This window comes from Calliphora vicina, chromosome 2 (assembly GCF_958450345.1).
Source record: "Calliphora vicina chromosome 2, idCalVici1.1, whole genome shotgun sequence".
NCBI lineage: Eukaryota > Metazoa > Arthropoda > Insecta > Diptera > Calliphoridae > Calliphora > Calliphora vicina.
The window spans coordinates 22,958,555-22,979,037 of NC_088781.1; the positions used below are offsets into that span (position 1 = coordinate 22,958,555).

The 20,483-nt window shown below is 31.0% G+C and overlaps 1 protein-coding gene across 2 annotated transcripts in view; it reads right to left on the reverse strand.

Annotated features, from left to right (window-relative positions):
• The window catches only part of LOC135951205 (uncharacterized), a 155,844-nt gene that overhangs the window by 8,878 nt on the left and 126,483 nt on the right, over positions 1-20,483 (reverse strand). The window contains exon 11 of one of the 2 annotated variants that reach the window (XM_065500810.1): positions 7,723-7,830. The exons of the other annotated variant lie outside the window; for it this stretch is intronic. Within the exon in view, the coding sequence (XP_065356882.1) occupies positions 7,723-7,830 (108 nt within the window). The remainder of the gene's footprint in view (positions 1-7,722; positions 7,831-20,483) is intronic. 2 annotated transcript variants of the gene reach the window in all.

Consider the following 20,483-nt stretch of genomic DNA (forward strand, 5'->3'; position numbering starts at 1 on the left):
TAGATAGTCCTTGAGTCTACAAAAATATGCTTTTATCTGTAGGTATCTCTTTTAGTTCAAGAGATATTTAAGTTTAATTTTTTTTTAAATTTTGCTCGATCTTTTTTTGTATTTTATATATGATGGGCCTACGAAAGGTCGAAATTTGTTTTTTATATACGATGTATATTTGCGATAAAATTCTAAAGAAAATAAAAGCTTCTTTTTATATATTTCAACTTTGTAAAAACGCAAAGCACCGATCCTCAAAAGCTCATCACATTTGTATAGCCCTATATGTTGTTTATATACATACAAAACGTTTTTGAAAACAAAGAAGTGCAACATTAGTGATGCCATTGACTTAAGAACATTTTAACTTATATAAAAAGCTTACATTTACTCTTCAGAAGCTCCACAAACCATACCCACTTTCAAACATTTTAATGTTTTTTCATATCTTGCATCAAGCCGGTCTTGCGTGATCAAGATTGGATAAAGTGATGCGCCCGGATCATACCGATAATGATTTGCCCATTCTTCGTTATTCCAGCACAATAGAGAAGTATACACTCGAACATATATTTTTAACATAAAATTTTTGTTTTAGAGTCAAAAAATAGTAAAAAATTAAAATTTGTAAGCTACAAAGTGATTTTTGACAGCTATTTAGAATGCCTAGATATATTCGGATTGCATTGATATGTTCACAAGAGTTATTCAGATTTACCGTAGCTACAACTTTGCTAAATATTGTTATTGAAAAATTAGGAGTCCCTGGAAGTTATTCTAAAAAAAGTAAAAAAAAAAAATTTTCTTCCTATAGTTTTTCAACAAAAGTGCACGAAAAAGCTATTTTTTGGAAACAAATTTTAACAAAATTTATTTGGCGGACTCTTAGCTATATTATTGCCATATAAAGTTAAGCCGTATCACAAAGTCTGAATTAGCTGTTAACCAAAAACTGATGACACTTTTTTAAGGGGCCCCACTGAAAATGGACAAACTGAGTATAGGGTTTTACTACCCTTAGGTAGTAGAGTCGAACCTATATTGTCATGATCTTGTGTTTTTCCAAAAGTCTTCATTTGTTGCATAGTGTTTTCAGAAAATTTTGTGTGCGTACAAGCGTGTACTTTGGTGTAAATTTTACATATGTTTTGTTACAAAAATTTTAACAAAATTTTATTTAAAGTTTATGTAAATTTGAACGTTTTTAAATTTATTTCAATAATATTGGACTAACCGTTATTGCGTTATCATACATTTAAAAAAATTCACAATTTTAGAACAAAAAATTTAAAAAAAAAATCTATCCATAGAATTTAAAAATTTTACCATTTTTGTACTACTGGACTACACTACAAAATAGTGTAGTGGTTTAAAAAGCCTCCACAATTTTTTCGATTTTGTTTCCCTGTGTAATTTGGCTGAATAATTTTCTATACGTTTTATTAGGGATTCTGAAAGTTGAAACCATAGAGAATTATACATAGAGACGAGACACTCCGATTTGTCAAACAAAAATACAACAAATAATATTTCTGATACAACAACAAAATACATTGTCTAGCATGTATTTTGTTGTAGCAAGAGATAGGTTTTTGACAACAGACTTAGGTTTTTGAAAATTCCGTCTCGTCTTTATGTTACCCTATGGTTGAAACTATAACGGTGCCGTATTAGTAATATTTAATTTAATATATGAATAAAATAATAAGTATACGTTACGGTGTACAATGTCGTCAATGACAAAATTAATATGAAAACTAAAAACAGCTGGTTTTATCTTAGCAAATTTTGAAAATTAAGAGAGCAAAAATAAATTAATGGGAATAATGTTTAAATAGCAATAGCAAGACACAATTGCTAAGATTTGGGGTGAAAGTCAAATTCCTAATTGCTCTTTTTTTTTGGAAAATTCTCACTTTATCAGTATTTATTAAACTAATTCTCTATTTTATTGTTATGGAAATTTATTTTAAATTGCGTAAAGAAAATATTATTTAAGATTTCTTTCTGATTTCAACCACACTGTTATTCCATTTGTTCAATTACTTTAAAATAGTTTATTAAAAAAATCTCTATTAATTTCCTCTTCGCATTTATTACTTTATCCCAAAAAAAAAAAAAAAATCTCAAACCACCAAAGGCGCACAAAACCTAAGCCAATTAGCTAAATATTCTAAACTATATTTTTCAAGTAAATATCAGTCAAATATATAAAAAAAAATCACAGATATTGTGCTATTTTTTATTTTTCCAACAAAAATTTCCATTTATTTGCACAATTTATATTCGTTTGCAAATATTGTTACTATAACAATATTACCCGAATTTACACAAGGTTTTATTTTTTTAGTTTTACTTTATCTTTTTGCAAAATATTGCAAAATATTTTTTTGCAGTTTTAGCTACAGGGAATTTTTTGTAAATATCTACCAAATACCACGTCTCATACACCAGAAATCCCTTGTGAATTTTTATTTTGACAGCAGCAATAAATCGTTTAACATGCAATTTTTTTTATTTTTTGTGTAAAAACTATTTGTTGAGCCTTACAGATACAAAAATAAATCCAAAAAAACGAGTAGCAAAATAAAACATATTGGTATTCTAGCTCGATTGCGAAAGGTAAAGAACGTAAAAATAATAAAATTAAAATACTCGTATTCGCATTTGCAGAGACACAGAGGCATGAACATGATACAATTTGCTTGCAATAAAATAAATCTTAACAGCAGTCAATGCTAAAAAATAAACAAAAAATCCCCAAAAAACTTTAATAAACTGAAATGTTTAAATACCTCTTTTGAGGAATAATGTCTGAATTTTTCAATTTATTTATAAATTTTTAATTACATCAAATCATTTACTCTTTTGACCTTAACTGTTATTAAATTTCAATAGAATTCATGGATTATTTTATTATTGAACCCTTCAAATGTGTAATAGTTTTCTTCTAAAGTCAAAGATTATGTTTTGTATTGACAGCAGCCCCTATTAATTCAAATGGAATAGAATTCCTTTAAAGAAAAATTAAATATGAAAGTATTTGACATGCAAATGAATGTTAAACTATTTAAGCATAAAGAAGTCAAGTACATGTGCATTTTGCATTTAAATATTTCACATATGTACACAAGAAAATTAGACTGTACCAGGATTATATGGAGAGAAAAAACTGTATGGGTCTGATTCACAAACACGAAAGAAAAACAATTTTAAAATTTTTGTATGAAAGTTACTCAACAATTACTTACAAACTGAGTGGTTTTCATAAAAAATATTTAAAAATTGTTATTTTCATGTTTCTGAATCTGCCCCTATGCACATAGAGCAGAAACTAGAAAAAAACTAAAACAAAAAATTACTTAAAATCATAATGCATACGTTGATTTTGCTTTCACATAGAAGTTTTACTAATACATAGGTTTCTGACAATTGAGTTAGGTTTTTTACTGGATAATTTCCGATTTATAATTATGGCAAAAAAGGTACAGAAACACTTCCGGATAACAATTTAAAATTTTTTGTTTGGCAAAACTCAAGAATTATTTGAAAACTGAGTAATTTTTATATAAAATTTTGCCTTTAGTTACTCTGAATGACAAGTTTGTCACTCCGTTTGTAATTTCTACATTTTTCCTTTGGGACCCCATATTCTGAATTGTTATATGTAGAAAGCGGAGTCGATACAGACATGTGCGTCTGTCCGTATGTTCGTGAAGATTCTTTTATAAAATCAGTTCTCAACAAAATCAGTTTTGTAATAAAAGACACGATTTTTAAACGAATTTCAATCTGTAGTTGCAAGTTTTTTATTGTTTATAATTTTACACCAGTCTATTGTACATGTCTGTATGTATGCAAAACTAATAAACTATTTGTAGGAATGTGAACTAAACAGCACAGAAAATAATTAATCCCTAGAGGACCACAAACAAAATTTTGCTTGTAAACAAAGGAAAAAGTCGTACTTTCAAAAAAAAACAGAGGTTGCCCAAAATAAGTATATTGTGAAGTAAACAGAACAAAAGACATAGAATTTTTTGGAACCTAAAAAAAATTTATGAAACTGATCATTATTAATACTGATTATTAATTTATAAATCGAGGCCTCTAACCCCCATTAACACGAAGTATGGTTAGGCCTTAACTAATAGTTATACTGTCGGTTAAAATTATTTTTGTATGAAAACTGTCAGTATAACTATTAGTTAAAACATAACCAGACTTCGTGTTACTGGGGGTATGAGGTAAAATTTTGAAAAAAAGACATGGTTCCAAAAATGCATTGTATGCATTTTTAGTCAATTTATGACATATAACTGTGAAAACCAATTAGATATATCTTCTTTTCCGTCCTGTGAGCCATATTGTACAAAAAATTTAAAATAAATTAAAAAATAAATTATTTTGCAAACCCTTAAGTAGGCACCCAAAAAGCGAAGAGACCTTTTGAAACACTCATTTTATAAATTGATCAATTATCTATCAAATGCTTTTTAAATTTTTTGATTATCTCATTTGTTTCAAAATTTTTAATTTGTTTAACGAAAAAACTCAAATGGCAACACTGTTTTCCAGAAATAAAATCATTTTGCTTCCATTCCATTGTGACTTATGAAGCAGTATGTAAAGACTTTAGATAAATTTGGTCCATGTTTTGCCTATCTTCCAACGAAGTTTCCATGTTTGTGTACAGCAAAACCATAAACTTGATAGTCCACAATGATTTAGAAGATTCAGTTTTGTTGTCATTGTTAAACATTTCTTAGGAAATCAGAAAGTTGAAAAAATTTACTAGGAGTTAGTTATAGACCTTTTAATTAGCTTTACAAATCATGGATGTAATATGAGCACAAAAATATACTATCTGCGCAGTCTTTAAACAAATCTTGAATAGTAAAGCGAAAAATAAAGAGAAAATTTTCATCAATATTTAAAAATGATGAAATTTAGATTATAATGTCGCTGGGCTGAACATATAACATATCTTAGATTACTGTATGAGTATCACTCATTGTTAAAAATCTAAAAAATTAACTTCTAACCTGCAAAAAATTTCAAAATGTTGTAAAATCGTTAATTTTCGTCGTTTACCCTTTGAAAGCTACGCGTAGAATTAATTTTAGTTGTGGCGGCACCAAAATCATTCAAGACCTGTGTTTATTTTATTTATTATTTTTAATGTCTGTTCTCAACCGTTTTAGAATGGTGATGAAAGAACATTCTCCAAACAAAGAGAGAATGTTAACGTATTAGTGTTTATTAGCTTATGATGATTGAATTTCTTTACATTGACAACAAAAACATTAGCTCTTGAAAGTATTGAGAGTATAGCTGCTAGGCCCATGGGCGCTTAACAATTCGTTAGACCTTGCAAGTCCTATGTAGATATCATTAACATCATCAAAACGATAATTGAAAGATATACTTTTTCTAAAATGAACTGTATCAAAAATACAATTTTTTTAATTTTATCAAACACATGCTTATGCCATTTGGAATTGCACTTAAATCTCACTATAGCGTATAGTAAACGTTGGAAGTATCTTATTTGAAAAACCAAAAAAATTTCATATTTAAATATGAAAACATATACGAATGAAACGTTCGTGACGCAGGATTTGCTCATATATATCTTTTTAAAATAGTAAAAATTCTGCTTTCTCAAAACAGTTTCTTTACAATATAAATTGGTTTATCCGAAACACGCTTTTAAAAAAATGTTCTTTATTAAAAAGGCAGCTTTTTAAAAACTAAATTTGGAAAATTAAGAATATTATCAGGCTATTATCAAAAGAAATATAGGTCGGTGGAGGTTACTTTATCCAGAATTATGGGACAAGATCCTACTTCAGGCTACCTAACTTCTGCACTGCTCTTCAGGCGGAAATTACTGTCACAGAACTTGCATCCAACATCTAAGTTATTATCCAATATTTGGAGATATATGAATATATATACTGATAGCGAAGCTGCCGTTAACGGAATAGCGGGTGTCTTCACGACATCTAGGTTAACCGAGGAAAGCCGTGTATCTCAAAATGTGATAGCGAGACATTATAGGATAGCGCTTATATGGGTCCCTGGACACGATGGAAATCAGGATAATTGTATAGCAGATGAATTGGCCAAAAGGGGAGCAATGATGGCTGAGGAGGCGATTGATTCCTTTTATGGTATTTTCATTTCAAAATGTAAGATGGTTGTACAGCAGGAACTATATGAGACTGCACAGAACAGGTGGACTAATGAATCCAAATGTGGTATCGCAAGGTCGAGCTGGCCCGCATACGATGCCGACAGGACTAATCTACTTAGAGAATTTCATCTAGAAGATGAAGAACGGGCCTACGGTTTAACGATTACTGTAGAAACGAAGAAGGAGAAGAGACTGTGTCCCTTCTATTCTGCCAAAGCGCGGCACTTACAAACTTGAGGGAACATGTTCTATAGTGGTTAGATGAGTTGTCAAGGATGAATCTAAGACACATCCTAATGAAAACAATAGAGTTTTAAATTCTAAATAAATTAGTTTTCTGCATTCAATTATTAGTGCAAGTAAATTTATATCCAGTGTTTGACATAAAGTATCATGGAACTCGAATTATAATGTGATATTATTTGCAGGTAAATAATCGATTGTGATCGCCCCTGGTATCTATGAATTTCGATCTCTGATTTGAAATATAGTTTGCAAATTATTAAATGAATATTATATTTCCGATTCTTAAAAGATTAATGGTTGCAGCTTTACTTTTTTTTTCTAATCAAACATGCAATTGCATAATTCATGCATATTTCGTATAAACATAAACTCACACATACAAACACACACAAGTACACAAAAAAACACACACACATATACAAAATGTACGGGTACTTTTAAAACGTTGCATAAATGCACAAGAAGAATCGTAAATTTTCTGTCATTCCTCTAGATAATTGTTAGGAAATTTTCAAAGTAATTTTTTTCCATATACAAAATATATTTATACTAATTTTCTCGTTTGGGGTAGTTAAACTTATTTTTTGTTTATTTAGCTTAGGGTTACTAATGGGGAAAAATTTTCCAATTCTGGGAAATTTCGAGAATTTCCTTTTTAAGATTTTTCATATCTGTCATTTCGTTGGTAACACATAGAAATATTCATCAGAGGTCCCCAAAAGTATATATATTCTGGGTCTTTATGAAATTCTAAGACGGTCTAGCTATGTCCGTCCGTCTGTCCGTCCGCCTGTTGAAAAAGAAAGGTGGCTTAAATTTTCCACAAATACTCCCTGTTGATAAGGTTTGTTTGGTATTGAAAATGGGTAATAGCTGTTCTTGACCGATATTTCAGCCACAACAGGAGAATTCAATTATTCAGACTGAATTATTTGATGAAGAGGGATTGAAGAGTTTTCTTTTCAATATTTTTGAAAATGGGAAAAGTTCAAGAAGTTTTTTTCCTGTTACAAGATCTTCAATTTGGTTTCTTAGCTGGTTAGAGTTTTGTGTTCTTTAGCTCATTGTGTGAGACTTAAGGAATCACAACATAAAAATCATGCAGTGGTGTTTTGGTACTTAATACATAAAGGAGTTGTATAGTACTTTTTCATAAAGGTTTTCAGGGGGAATCAGGGATTGTTTAATGCATTTAAGAATATGTGTGTATTATAAAAAAAGGGAAGGAATGTGAGTGTTTGATAAATATGGTTATAGAAGAGAAAAAAAAGCATGCCATACATTACCATTAGCAAAGAGCTCGGTATGACAGATAAATCCACTGCTGGTATTGAAGTTAATAAACCACTAGGATATTTTTTCATACGACTGGGAAAAAAAGTTGATTCTACACCCTGTTTATATCAATTCATTTCATGGCATTTTTCGTTTTGTTATGGATTGTTTTTTTGTTTGCGATTTGGTTATTGCGATACGTGTAAGTAGATAGAAAAAGAAATTTTATTAAAAATTCATTCAAACATAAAATTAAAAAAAAAGACAACAAAAAAAAATAAAACAATCAAATCAATATTACTTCAGTTCTTTTTTTGCAAAATGAGCCAAGTACTTGGGAAAACCTCAGCTTGAAATTGTTATTTACGATTTCTGCAGCTGTAACCATTTGCTGCATTTTCATTGATCAACAATATAATTTGTTTTTGTGCATATTTTGCCAGCATTAAATGTGTTATTTATTTATTTTCAATATATTTTTATTATTTCTGTTTTAATGTATAAATGTTCTCATTTTTTTTTTCTTCTGTTGTTCTCTGTTAAAACATTTATTGCCCAGTATATTTACCAGTTGGTTTTTTGTACTTTCTTTCATATATATTTCTTTTTAATCCTGGCATACAAATATTCTTCATGTGTGATTTGTAGTTCAAGTGGGCAAAGAGTTTATTAGGGTGGCCTTTATTTGGGAATTTTTGCATATTCAAGGCTCTAAAGATGTAAAGTTACTCTGCATTATATAGAAACCAAATTGTGAGAATTGAAGCAAAATCGTAAAACGTTAGTGGCTGCTACCAAGGTCTAAAATTGTTTTGCGTCAAACAAAAATCAAATGCTAAAAAATAACATTAAATAGATAACGTCAAAGAGCAAAATATGTGCCAGCCTAGTGTATATTCTACAGGGAGGTATAACAAAGAAGCATTATTTTCATAAAAAATTATATTGTCTTTGAACACCTGAAAATAATTTTTCATACAATTAAAATCTCATCCATTCTCACTAAAGCCACAACTTTGATTTCCAGCAGTTAAACCTTACTATTTATCTTTATCATTAACCTTAAAACTCTTTGTTTAATACAATCTTAACACTATATTTCATAAATCTTTACTAAATACCTATTATTTCACCCTTAACTGCTCATCTGTACTCAATGTATTTATATTTTGCACAATTTCCCTGATATTTTTCAAACTGTTTGTGCATTTTGTTTTTATTGCTCTTTAACATAAAAATGCATTTTTTCACAGTCCTCTTTTACTCTTTTTTTTAGACTTTTCTACAGAAATTTCTACAAACACAGCGCAACACATTTATACACTGGCTCAACATGTGCAAATTGCTTGCATTTTTTTATAGTTTTGTTGTTGTTGTGTTAAATTTTATTTTTTTCTCCATCAAACCAAGAAAACTCCTTAAAAATATGGAAACCTCCGGCTCTTTTATACGTTTATTCATTCGTACATACAATTTTATTATACGTTATCCTCTACTCTCCTCTTTTTTTTTGCATTTCTGTGTTGCTGTTTTCTGTTCATAAAAGTTTGCCAATTATTCAAAAAAGAAATATATCTATACGTATGAAAGTGATGAAAAATGCTTGCACTTATATACAAACCTACTCATACTTTCAGCTACATGTTTAAATGTATAAGCTCACATCCATCCTTATGCTTCAAAAGGCATGCAGCGTTAAAAATATAAAATATTGGCCTTAAATATGAAATGGGGTGAAAGAAATTGAGTTTAAAATAAAAAAAAACATCTTTGGCTGTTTTCACCGAAATAATTCCGTTCGGTTCACATTATAAGTATGGAATTAATGAGAGCATTCAGGAAGAAAAAACTCTACAGTTTTGCATTTAAGAAGTCAAGGAATAAATTTTTAACAAAATTTTACTGTCACATTATACCAAGAAAAACAATTAAAAACATTGTTTTTATTGTGGCATTTTTAATGGAAATTATTAATGATATTTAAGGAACAAGAAGACATACAAAATTACATAAATAATTAATAATGTATGTAATTTATAAGTTTCATAAATCAACATAGTCTATGTCTAGTCTATGTCTAGTCTATGTCTAGTCTATGTCTAGTCTATGTCTAGTCTATGTCTAGTCTATGTCTAGTCTATGTCTAGTCTATGTCTAGTCTATGTCTAGTCTATGTCTAGTCTATGTCTAGTCTATGTCTAGTCTATGTCTAGTCTATGTCTAGTCTATGTCTAGTCTATGTCTAGTCTATGTCTAGTCTATGTCTAGTCTATGTCTAGTCTATGTCTAGTCTATGTCTAGTCTATGTCTAGTCTATGTCTAGTCTATGTCTAGTCTATGTCTAGTCTATGTCTAGTCTATGTCTAGTCTATGTCTAGTCTATGTCTAGTCTATGTCTAGTCTATGTCTAGTCTATGTCTAGTCTATGTCTAGTCTATGTCTAGTCTATGTCTAGTCTATGTCTAGTCTATGTCTAGTCTATGTCTAGTCTATGTCTAGTCTATGTCTAGTCTATGTCTAGTCTATGTCTAGTCTATGTCTAGTCTATGTCTAGTCTATGTCTAGTCTATGTCTAGTCTATGTCTAGTCTATGTCTAGTCTATGTCTAGTCTATGTCTAGTCTATGTCTAGTCTATGTCTAGTCTATGTCTAGTCTATGTCTAGTCTATGTCTAGTCTATGTCTAGTCTATGTCTAGTCTATGTCTAGTCTATGTCTAGTCTATGTCTAGTCTATGTCTAGTCTATGTCTAGTCTATGTCTAGTCTATGTCTAGTCTATGTCTAGTCTATGTCTAGTCTATGTCTAGTCTATGTCTAGTCTATGTCTAGTCTATGTCTAGTCTATGTCTAGTCTATGTCTAGTCTATGTCTAGTCTATGTCTAGTCTATGTCTAGTCTATGTCTAGTCTATGTCTAGTCTATGTCTAGTCTATGTCTAGTCTATGTCTAGTCTATGTCTAGTCTATGTCTAGTCTATGTCTAGTCTATGTCTAGTCTATGTCTAGTCTATGTCTAGTCTATGTCTAGTCTATGTCTAGTCTATGTCTAGTCTATGTCTAGTCTATGTCTAGTCTATGTCTAGTCTATGTCTAGTCTATGTCTAGTCTATGTCTAGTCTATGTCTAGTCTATGTCTAGTCTATGTCTAGTCTATGTCTAGTCTATGTCTAGTCTATGTCTAGTCTATGTCTAGTCTATGTCTAGTCTATGTCTAGTCTATGTCTAGTCTATGTCTAGTCTATGTCTAGTCTATGTCTAGTCTATGTCTAGTCTATGTCTAGTCTATGTCTAGTCTATGTCTAGTCTATGTCTAGTCTATGTCTAGTCTATGTCTAGTCTATGTCTAGTCTATGTCTAGTCTATGTCTAGTCTATGTCTAGTCTATGTCTAGTCTATGTCTAGTCTATGTCTAGTCTATGTCTAGTCTATGTCTAGTCTATGTCTAGTCTATGTCTAGTCTATGTCTAGTCTATGTCTAGTCTATGTCTAGTCTATGTCTAGTCTATGTCTAGTCTATGTCTAGTCTATGTCTAGTCTATGTCTAGTCTATGTCTAGTCTATGTCTAGTCTATGTCTAGTCTATGTCTAGTCTATGTCTAGTCTATGTCTAGTCTATGTCTAGTCTATGTCTAGTCTATGTCTAGTCTATGTCTAGTCTATGTCTAGTCTATGTCTAGTCTATGTCTAGTCTATGTCTAGTCTATGTCTAGTCTATGTCTAGTCTATGTCTAGTCTATGTCTAGTCTATGTCTAGTCTATGTCTAGTCTATGTCTAGTCTATGTCTAGTCTATGTCTAGTCTATGTCTAGTCTATGTCTAGTCTATGTCTAGTCTATGTCTAGTCTATGTCTAGTCTATGTCTAGTCTATGTCTAGTCTATGTCTAGTCTATGTCTAGTCTATGTCTAGTCTATGTCTAGTCTATGTCTAGTCTATGTCTAGTCTATGTCTAGTCTATGTCTAGTCTATGTCTAGTCTATGTCTAGTCTATGTCTAGTCTATGTCTAGTCTATGTCTAGTCTATGTCTAGTCTATGTCTAGTCTATGTCTAGTCTATGTCTAGTCTATGTCTAGTCTATGTCTAGTCTATGTCTAGTCTATGTCTAGTCTATGTCTAGTCTATGTCTAGTCTATGTCTAGTCTATGTCTAGTCTATGTCTAGTCTATGTCTAGTCTATGTCTAGTCTATGTCTAGTCTATGTCTAGTCTATGTCTAGTCTATGTCTAGTCTATGTCTATGTCTAGTCTAGTCTATGTCTAGTCTAGTCTAGTCTATGTCTAGTCTATGTCTAGTCTATGTCTAGTCTATGTCTAGTCTATGTCTAGTCTAGTCTATGTCTAGTCTAGTCTATGTCTAGTCTATGTCTAGTCTATGTCTAGTCTATGTCTAGTCTATGTCTAGTCTATGTCTAGTCTATGTCTAGTCTATGTCTAGTCTATGTCTAGTCTATGTCTAGTCTATGTCTAGTCTATGTCTAGTCTATGTCTAGTCTATGTCTAGTCTATGTCTAGTCTATGTCTAGTCTATGTCTAGTCTATGTCTAGTCTATGTCTAGTCTATGTCTAGTCTATGTCTAGTCTATGTCTAGTCTATGTCTAGTCTATGTCTAGTCTATGTCTAGTCTATGTCTAGTCTATGTCTAGTCTATGTCTAGTCTATGTCTAGTCTATGTCTAGTCTATGTCTAGTCTATGTCTAGTCTATGTCTAGTCTATGTCTAGTCTATGTCTAGTCTATGTCTAGTCTATGTCTAGTCTATGTCTAGTCTATGTCTAGTCTATGTCTAGTCTATGTCTAGTCTATGTCTAGTCTATGTCTAGTCTATGTCTAGTCTATGTCTAGTCTATGTCTAGTCTATGTCTAGTCTATGTCTAGTCTATGTCTAGTCTATGTCTAGTCTATGTCTAGTCTATGTCTAGTCTATGTCTAGTCTATGTCTAGTCTATGTCTAGTCTATGTCTAGTCTATGTCTAGTCTATGTCTAGTCTATGTCTAGTCTATGTCTAGTCTATGTCTAGTCTATGTCTAGTCTATGTCTAGTCTATGTCTAGTCTATGTCTAGTCTATGTCTAGTCTATGTCTAGTCTATGTCTAGTCTATGTCTAGTCTATGTCTAGTCTATGTCTAGTCTATGTCTAGTCTATGTCTAGTCTATGTCTAGTCTATGTCTAGTCTATGTCTAGTCTATGTCTAGTCTATGTCTAGTCTATGTCTAGTCTATGTCTAGTCTATGTCTAGTCTATGTCTAGTCTATGTCTAGTCTATGTCTAGTCTATGTCTAGTCTATGTCTAGTCTATGTCTAGTCTATGTCTAGTCTATGTCTAGTCTATGTCTAGTCTATGTCTAGTCTATGTCTAGTCTATGTCTAGTCTATGTCTAGTCTATGTCTAGTCTATGTCTAGTCTATGTCTAGTCTATGTCTAGTCTATGTCTAGTCTATGTCTAGTCTATGTCTAGTCTATGTCTAGTCTATGTCTAGTCTATGTCTAGTCTATGTCTAGTCTATGTCTAGTCTATGTCTAGTCTATGTCTAGTCTATGTCTAGTCTATGTCTAGTCTATGTCTAGTCTATGTCTAGTCTATGTCTAGTCTATGTCTAGTCTATGTCTAGTCTATGTCTAGTCTATGTCTAGTCTATGTCTAGTCTATGTCTAGTCTATGTCTAGTCTATGTCTAGTCTATGTCTAGTCTATGTCTAGTCTATGTCTAGTCTATGTCTAGTCTATGTCTAGTCTATGTCTAGTCTATGTCTAGTCTATGTCTAGTCTATGTCTAGTCTATGTCTAGTCTATGTCTATGTCTAGTCTATGTCTAGTCTATGTCTAGTCTATGTCTAGTCTATGTCTAGTCTATGTCTAGTCTATGTCTAGTCTATGTCTAGTCTATGTCTAGTCTATGTCTAGTCTATGTCTAGTCTATGTCTAGTCTATGTCTAGTCTATGTCTAGTCTATGTCTAGTCTATGTCTAGTCTATGTCTAGTCTATGTCTAGTCTATGTCTAGTCTATGTCTAGTCTATGTCTAGTCTATGTCTAGTCTATGTTTAGATTTAAAAAGTATATAATTGTTTTGGAAGTATTTGAAATAACTAACTTTAAGATGCTTAGGAATCACGATTTTCAAAATTATTTCAAAGAGGCTTCTTAGTATATCAACTGAATATAAATTAGTAAGTACTTTAGATACAAAATTGCTACATATTTTAAAGCTATCTTCAAGTTGCTGTTACAAAACAAAAATTTAATAAACAGGAAACACCAGTCGAAACAAATTTCTGTCTCACCATTACACATTTGCCAATTCTTTTTTTTCCTACAAAACCTAACGAATACATTTGTTTTCAAACAGACTCATTTGTTGTGTTCATGTTCAGCATTCAACAACATTTTTAGCACACCATTTTTTCCTACACCAATGTAACTAAGAAACGCTTCACGAATTCCAAATGTTTCAACATTTAAAACAGAACAAACAAAAGTATCAACGATACGCAAACAATAAATGAAAAACAAAATAAAACAGAACAAAAATCGAACAATCAAATAAAATCTTATCAAACAAACGAATCAAAATGGAATGATGTCTACCCGCCTCCCTAAAGCAGGAAAAATGCAAAAAAAAATAATATAAAAACGAAACGCGTAACAAATACCAATTTTAAATGGATGAAACATTTCTAAACTTCCGCTACAAACACATCTACACATAAACACAACATCCGTTCTTTATAATATCGATGAATAACGATGTTCATGGTGTCCTAGGGAGAGCGAGAGAATAGAGCTGAATGAAAAAAAACTCCAACAACAACTGAAATTAGCAAAATGTTGATGGATGAATGGTTTGAATGCCTTGATGTTTTTTCATGTCATTTATTTAGAAAGCAGGTGGGTAATATTGAGCTGAAGAAGGGGGCCGTAAATAATAGAATTTTGAACAATAATTTATTTAAAATTAATCTTTCTTCTTCAAATTTTCGTCATATTTAACATTGTATTAGTGAATGTAAAATAAGTTTTTTAAGTTTTAACATTTCTTCTAAACATTCTCAGTTTGCATTATCATTCTATAAACAGCTAATATTCTTTAGAATTTTAATGCGAAACCCACAACAAACTGTAATCCTTAGAAATCCAACACTTTAGGGATACATTTCCGAAACAACAGCGAAAATGCAAAACCCGCTCTGACCTGCTCAAGGTTGTACAAAACTTGTTTACATTGTTGCAAACAAAATGGTAATAAAGAAAATGCACACGAAAAAACGCCAACAACTACAGCAACCAACAAGCGTTATCATCATCATGAAGTCCTTTAGGTCAACATCGCTTTATCTTTTACACATTCTTCTCTTTTTTTACACATTTTACAAAATATGTATCCTTTTTTTTTGCTGTTCGCATACCTACACGTTTTGCGCCTGCAAACAGGAACCTAAACACTAACGTACAATGAGAGCTGGTGGAAACAAAACTGAAAAACATTACAATTCTATTTGTTTAGATGAAATTGTACACTATTCTAGCGTTACGTTAGCAGCAGCGCATCACTGAAAGGTATTTAACCAACCGTAACACTTTTACCAACTCAAAACGAATTGAAATGGTTTAGTGCCCAAAGATGAACGCAAGCAGCAAAGACTACAGGCATTACCAGCACAGCTAAATGTTGGAGTACAAGTAAATATGCCAGGAATTCTTCTTAAAACATAAACTGATTTCATGGATTTGGTATAAAACCTAAAATACCATAAGGAAGAGTAGCTATAATCCCTGAGACTGGGCTGGTTTCTAAGGAAAAAAGAAATGTATGTTTATCATACACAAATATTTGTAGTCATGCATTGAGAGCAAGCAAATTCATGAATTCATTTCGAAATTGACAAAGCAAAATCACAGCAAATATTTAAATTGAATGCCTAAACATTAAATTAAAAAAAAATATTGAAGGAAGAAAGCAAAATATTCAGTTACACCCACCAGCATTTTTAGTGTTTCTATTTTATGCTGCTCGTTATTCCCCTTTTAGTTCAATTTTACACTGTTTCAAAAGGCTTCATTGATGTTTTACTTTTCAAAATCCGTAATAAAATTTGTTTAGGTTTCATTTGCAACAAAAATCGAAAACAACTAATTTTCAACAACTCATTACAATTATTTTCAGTTTAACAAGTAAGAGTTTTATATAGGCTATGCTAAATCGTATATACCCAACACTAATATAATACAGGCACCGATTTCTGTACAATTTGTATAAAAACAATTAAGTATCTCCTTGCTAGATTTATTAATTTAAATGTTATTGGGATAAAAATACAAAGTTTCCCATATACTTTGATCTAAAACTTTTTAACGATTCAACTTATTTTTGGTTACATAACGATAAGGCTCCTCGTATTGTAATGGTCGGACGGATATTTTGTTTTAATATTACTTTGGTATGCAACGATTTTGGATATTATTCAAGTAGAGCTATGTATAATTGTGGGTCCCACAGTGATTTAGAAACGTTGGAGCTGAGGTGTTTTCGAGTCGATTGTCAGTTTTTCACCATCATAAACAGAATGGGAGTCAGTGGCCTCACATTTTTTAAAAAAATCCTAATGAGCTGAAATAAATAGTTATTGAGAAGATCTACAAAAAAATACGCTAACATGTATAGGTTATCTCTTTTAGTTCAAGAGATATTTTTGGGTTTATATATTTTCTTTTAATTTTATATCAGTAATATCCGATAAAATTATGAATAAAATATAAAAATTTGATAACAGTTATCTCCTCCCTATAAAAAGTTAACGCATCCAAATTTTTTCCAGAAAAGTCCCTATATTTATAGAAAAAATTGTTCGTCGAGACAATATATAACTTTTATATGACATGGAAAGAACTTAATACGTAAGAGTGAAAAACAAAATTTAACTCATTTAAGCGCTAACCAAACTTGGGATCAAAATAAGAAACTTTGTTCAAGGAACCATGAATTCTGATGTTTACCCATTTAAAGTGCCCCAATCAAGTCTAAATGTATGACCGTGAGGGGCATTTGTATGGGGGGCTCATACAAAAATTTCACAAAATCACCATGTCACCAATTTTGTTTATAGAGCGTAGGATAAATATAATTGTGATGTAGTTATAATGGCGTTCGTGTCATAATAAACAAATTTGGAAAAATATGCTTAGTCAAAAAAACAGTTTTTGGAACACATACATTTTTTTAGGATTTTCGTTTTTTGAAAATAAAGAATGGCAACAATTATAATGAAGGAAATTTAGGTGTATAGTTAAAATTTTCCATTAATTAAAAAACAAATTTTTTTCGAAATTATTTTTTTTATTTTTTTCCAATTTTTTTTTAATATTTAAAAATATTTTTTTTTAAATTTATTAGTGAAAAAAAATTCGGATTAAAAAATATATTTCCTGATTTTGGTCCAAATTACTATAGCATTATATAAATCGTTGCAATGAACTTTGAAATATCTATCATCCATTTATCTATATTAATGACTTAGAGCTAGTTTCTTACTTGTCAGTTAAACTCAGCTTAACACGCTGTTATATTAATCCTGAAACATATTTTGCCGGAATTTAACCAATGATTGTGTTTCTCACTAGTGGATTAATTTTGTTAGCATTGCCATACTTTTCAGTCAAATCACATGTTTATTCTTCAAATTTTTTCATATAAATATGGCAATACTATACATTTTATAAGAAAAAGCAACCGCGTTACATAACTTTTTTTGTAAATTTTAACTTTCTAAAAGAAAAAGCGACATAAAAGTATATAAAATGTATATTAAAAATTATATTGATGTTAATAAAGCAAATAAAAACAAAGAGCTGCTGTGCTGAATTGTTTATTTTATTTTCCATCTGTTTGTGCTTTGGCATTTTATACTTAGGTTTAACTCACCAATGATGCTCAGTTAAACCTAGATTATATAGCATATAAACAATAAGTGAGAAACACAATTTTTAGTTTAATTTAGGTTTAAGCGAAGAATGTAGATTATCTCTATCCCAGAAACTAGCTCTTAGTAATCCAGATATAGATAAAAAAAAATAGGTAAAAAATCGAGGTTGTCCCTCGAGAATCTCAGCCATTTGTGGACCGATTTTCTCGATTTTTAAATAGCAATCGAGCAGGGAGAATTTTCTATATATCATGTGTGTATGTTATTTGGGGCTACGGAAAGTTTATTTCAACATACAGACTGACCAGGCTATACCGACGCACAGTGGCTCAGGATCGTTTATCATCGGCCAAAACTCTGTAACTTTTTAATCGATAGAGATATTCTATAAATTTTTGTTTGGATTTTCTTGAGTCTTTCTCCAGTTTTATTTCATTAAAATCGGTTTAGCAGTTGTTGAGAAATTTGAAGCTAAAGTTGAAGTTTTAATTATACCCTACACCACCATAGTGGGGAGGGTATTATGCGTTTGTGCAGATGTTTGTAACGCCCAAAAATATTAGTCTAACACCCACCTTAAAGTATACCGATCGACTTAGAATCACTTTCTGAGTCGATTAAACGATGCAATTTTGAAGATATTTCGATCAAATTTGGTACATATTATTTTTTCGGCCCAAGGACCAAGCCTATTAAAACTGGCTGAAATCGGTCTATTATTTCACCTATCCCCCATACAAATGTCCTTCCGAAATTGGACTTTATCGGTCATAAATGTTTAATTTATATATGTATCTACACAAATTCCGCTTCAAATAAGATTTGTATACACAAAATTCATGTCACCAAATTTTGTTACGATCGGTCCATAATTAGTCATAGCTCCCATATAGACCCGCTTCCGAAAATCACTTTAACGTGCATAAATCTCTCAATAAATGTTAGTATACACACAAAATTCAACATATTTAACTTGAATATAGACATAAATCACACGTACTAATTTCATGGTGATCGGTCCATAATTGGCCATAGCTCCCATATAGACCGCTTACGAAAATCACTTTAACGTGCATAAATCTCTTAAAAATATAGGTATACACACAAAATTCAACATAAATAACTTTCATATAGACATAAATCACACTACCTAATTTCATGGTGATCGGTCCACAATTGGTCATAGCCCCCATATAAGGCCCACTTCCGAAAATCACTCAAAAATATAAATTATTGAAATTTTAAAAGAAAAATGTTTTTGCTCTTTTACTTAGTGTAGGGTATTATATGGTCGGGCTTGACCGACCATACTTTCTTACTTGTTTTTTCTAGCATTTAGTATTTAGGTTTTTTTTGTTTTTTGCATCAGCTTCACTTATAAAAAATTTACAAGCTGATGAAATATGGGAGCTATGACTTATTTGGAGCAAAATTCGGTCAAGCCCGAACTTACAATACCGTACACCAAGAAAATGAGCAAAAATATTTTTCTTTTAAAATATCAATATGTAATTTATATTCGTGAGTGATTTTCGGAAGTGGGCCTTATATGGGAGCTATGACCAATTATGGACTGATCACCATGAAATTAGGTAGTGTGATTTATGTCTATATGAAAGTTATTTATGTTGAATTTTGTGTATATACCAAAATTTTTAAGAGATTTATGTACATTATGACTATGACTAATTATGGACCGATCGTAACAAAATTTGGTGACATGAATTTCGTATATAAAACTTATTTGGAGCGAAATTTTTATAGATAAATATATAAATTAAACATTTATGACCGATAAAGTCCATTTCTGGCAGGACATTTGTATGGTGGCTATGTGAAATAATGGACCGATTTCAGACAGTTTCAATAGGCTTGGTTCTTGTACCAAATTTGATCGAAATATCTTCAAAATTGCGATCTGTACTCTGCAACCAGCCAGCCAGACAGACGGACATCGTTAAATCGACTCAGATAGTGATTCTAAGTCGATCGTTCTACTTTAAGGTGGGTGTTAGACTAATATTTTTGGGCGATACAAACATCTGCACAAACGCATTTACCCTCCCCACTAGGGTATAATAATCATTGTGTAATTTTCCATTTTTTTGAAATGATGTGTGGAAAATTTACATGTATTTAAAGTTAGCAAAGAAATTTTTGATAATTGACATCTTTTTTGGAGGTTCTCTCACATTTTACTCAATAACTCTGTTTCTGCTTGACCGATTTTTCCAATTTTCAATATCAAACATTTCTGAACAAAGAATATATTTCGAACAGACGGACGGACATAGCGAGATCGTCTTAGAATTTTATAAGGACCACGAATATATATAATTTTTGGTTCTACGACCAATATTTCGATGTGTTATAAACGCAATGACAAACTCAATATATTCACCATTATTACATAGGTTATTAAGATAAAAATAAAAAATCAATTTTTGCGGAAATTTTTTTTTTTATTAATCGTGCAAAATAAAATTTGGTAAAAAAAAATTATTATGCGAAAAAAATTGGTGAAAAATAATTTTCGGCAAAAAAAAAATTTTAGATGAAAAAACATTTTGTGAACATTTTTTCAAAAATTCGAGGTAGTCGTGGTTTTTTGCTTCTACATCAGCCATTTCCGGACCGATTTTCTCAATTTTAAATTGCATCCGAACCAGAACTATACTTGATATATGAATGTATCACTTGAGTTTGTAAGTTATTTGGGGGATTCGAACGTACTTGGCTATATCGACTGCGCTATTTATAACTATCCAGAATATATTTACTTTATGGGGTCACATGAAAAGCGTGGATATTACAAACTTAACTTATAACTAATGGTAAATCGAATAACAAATACT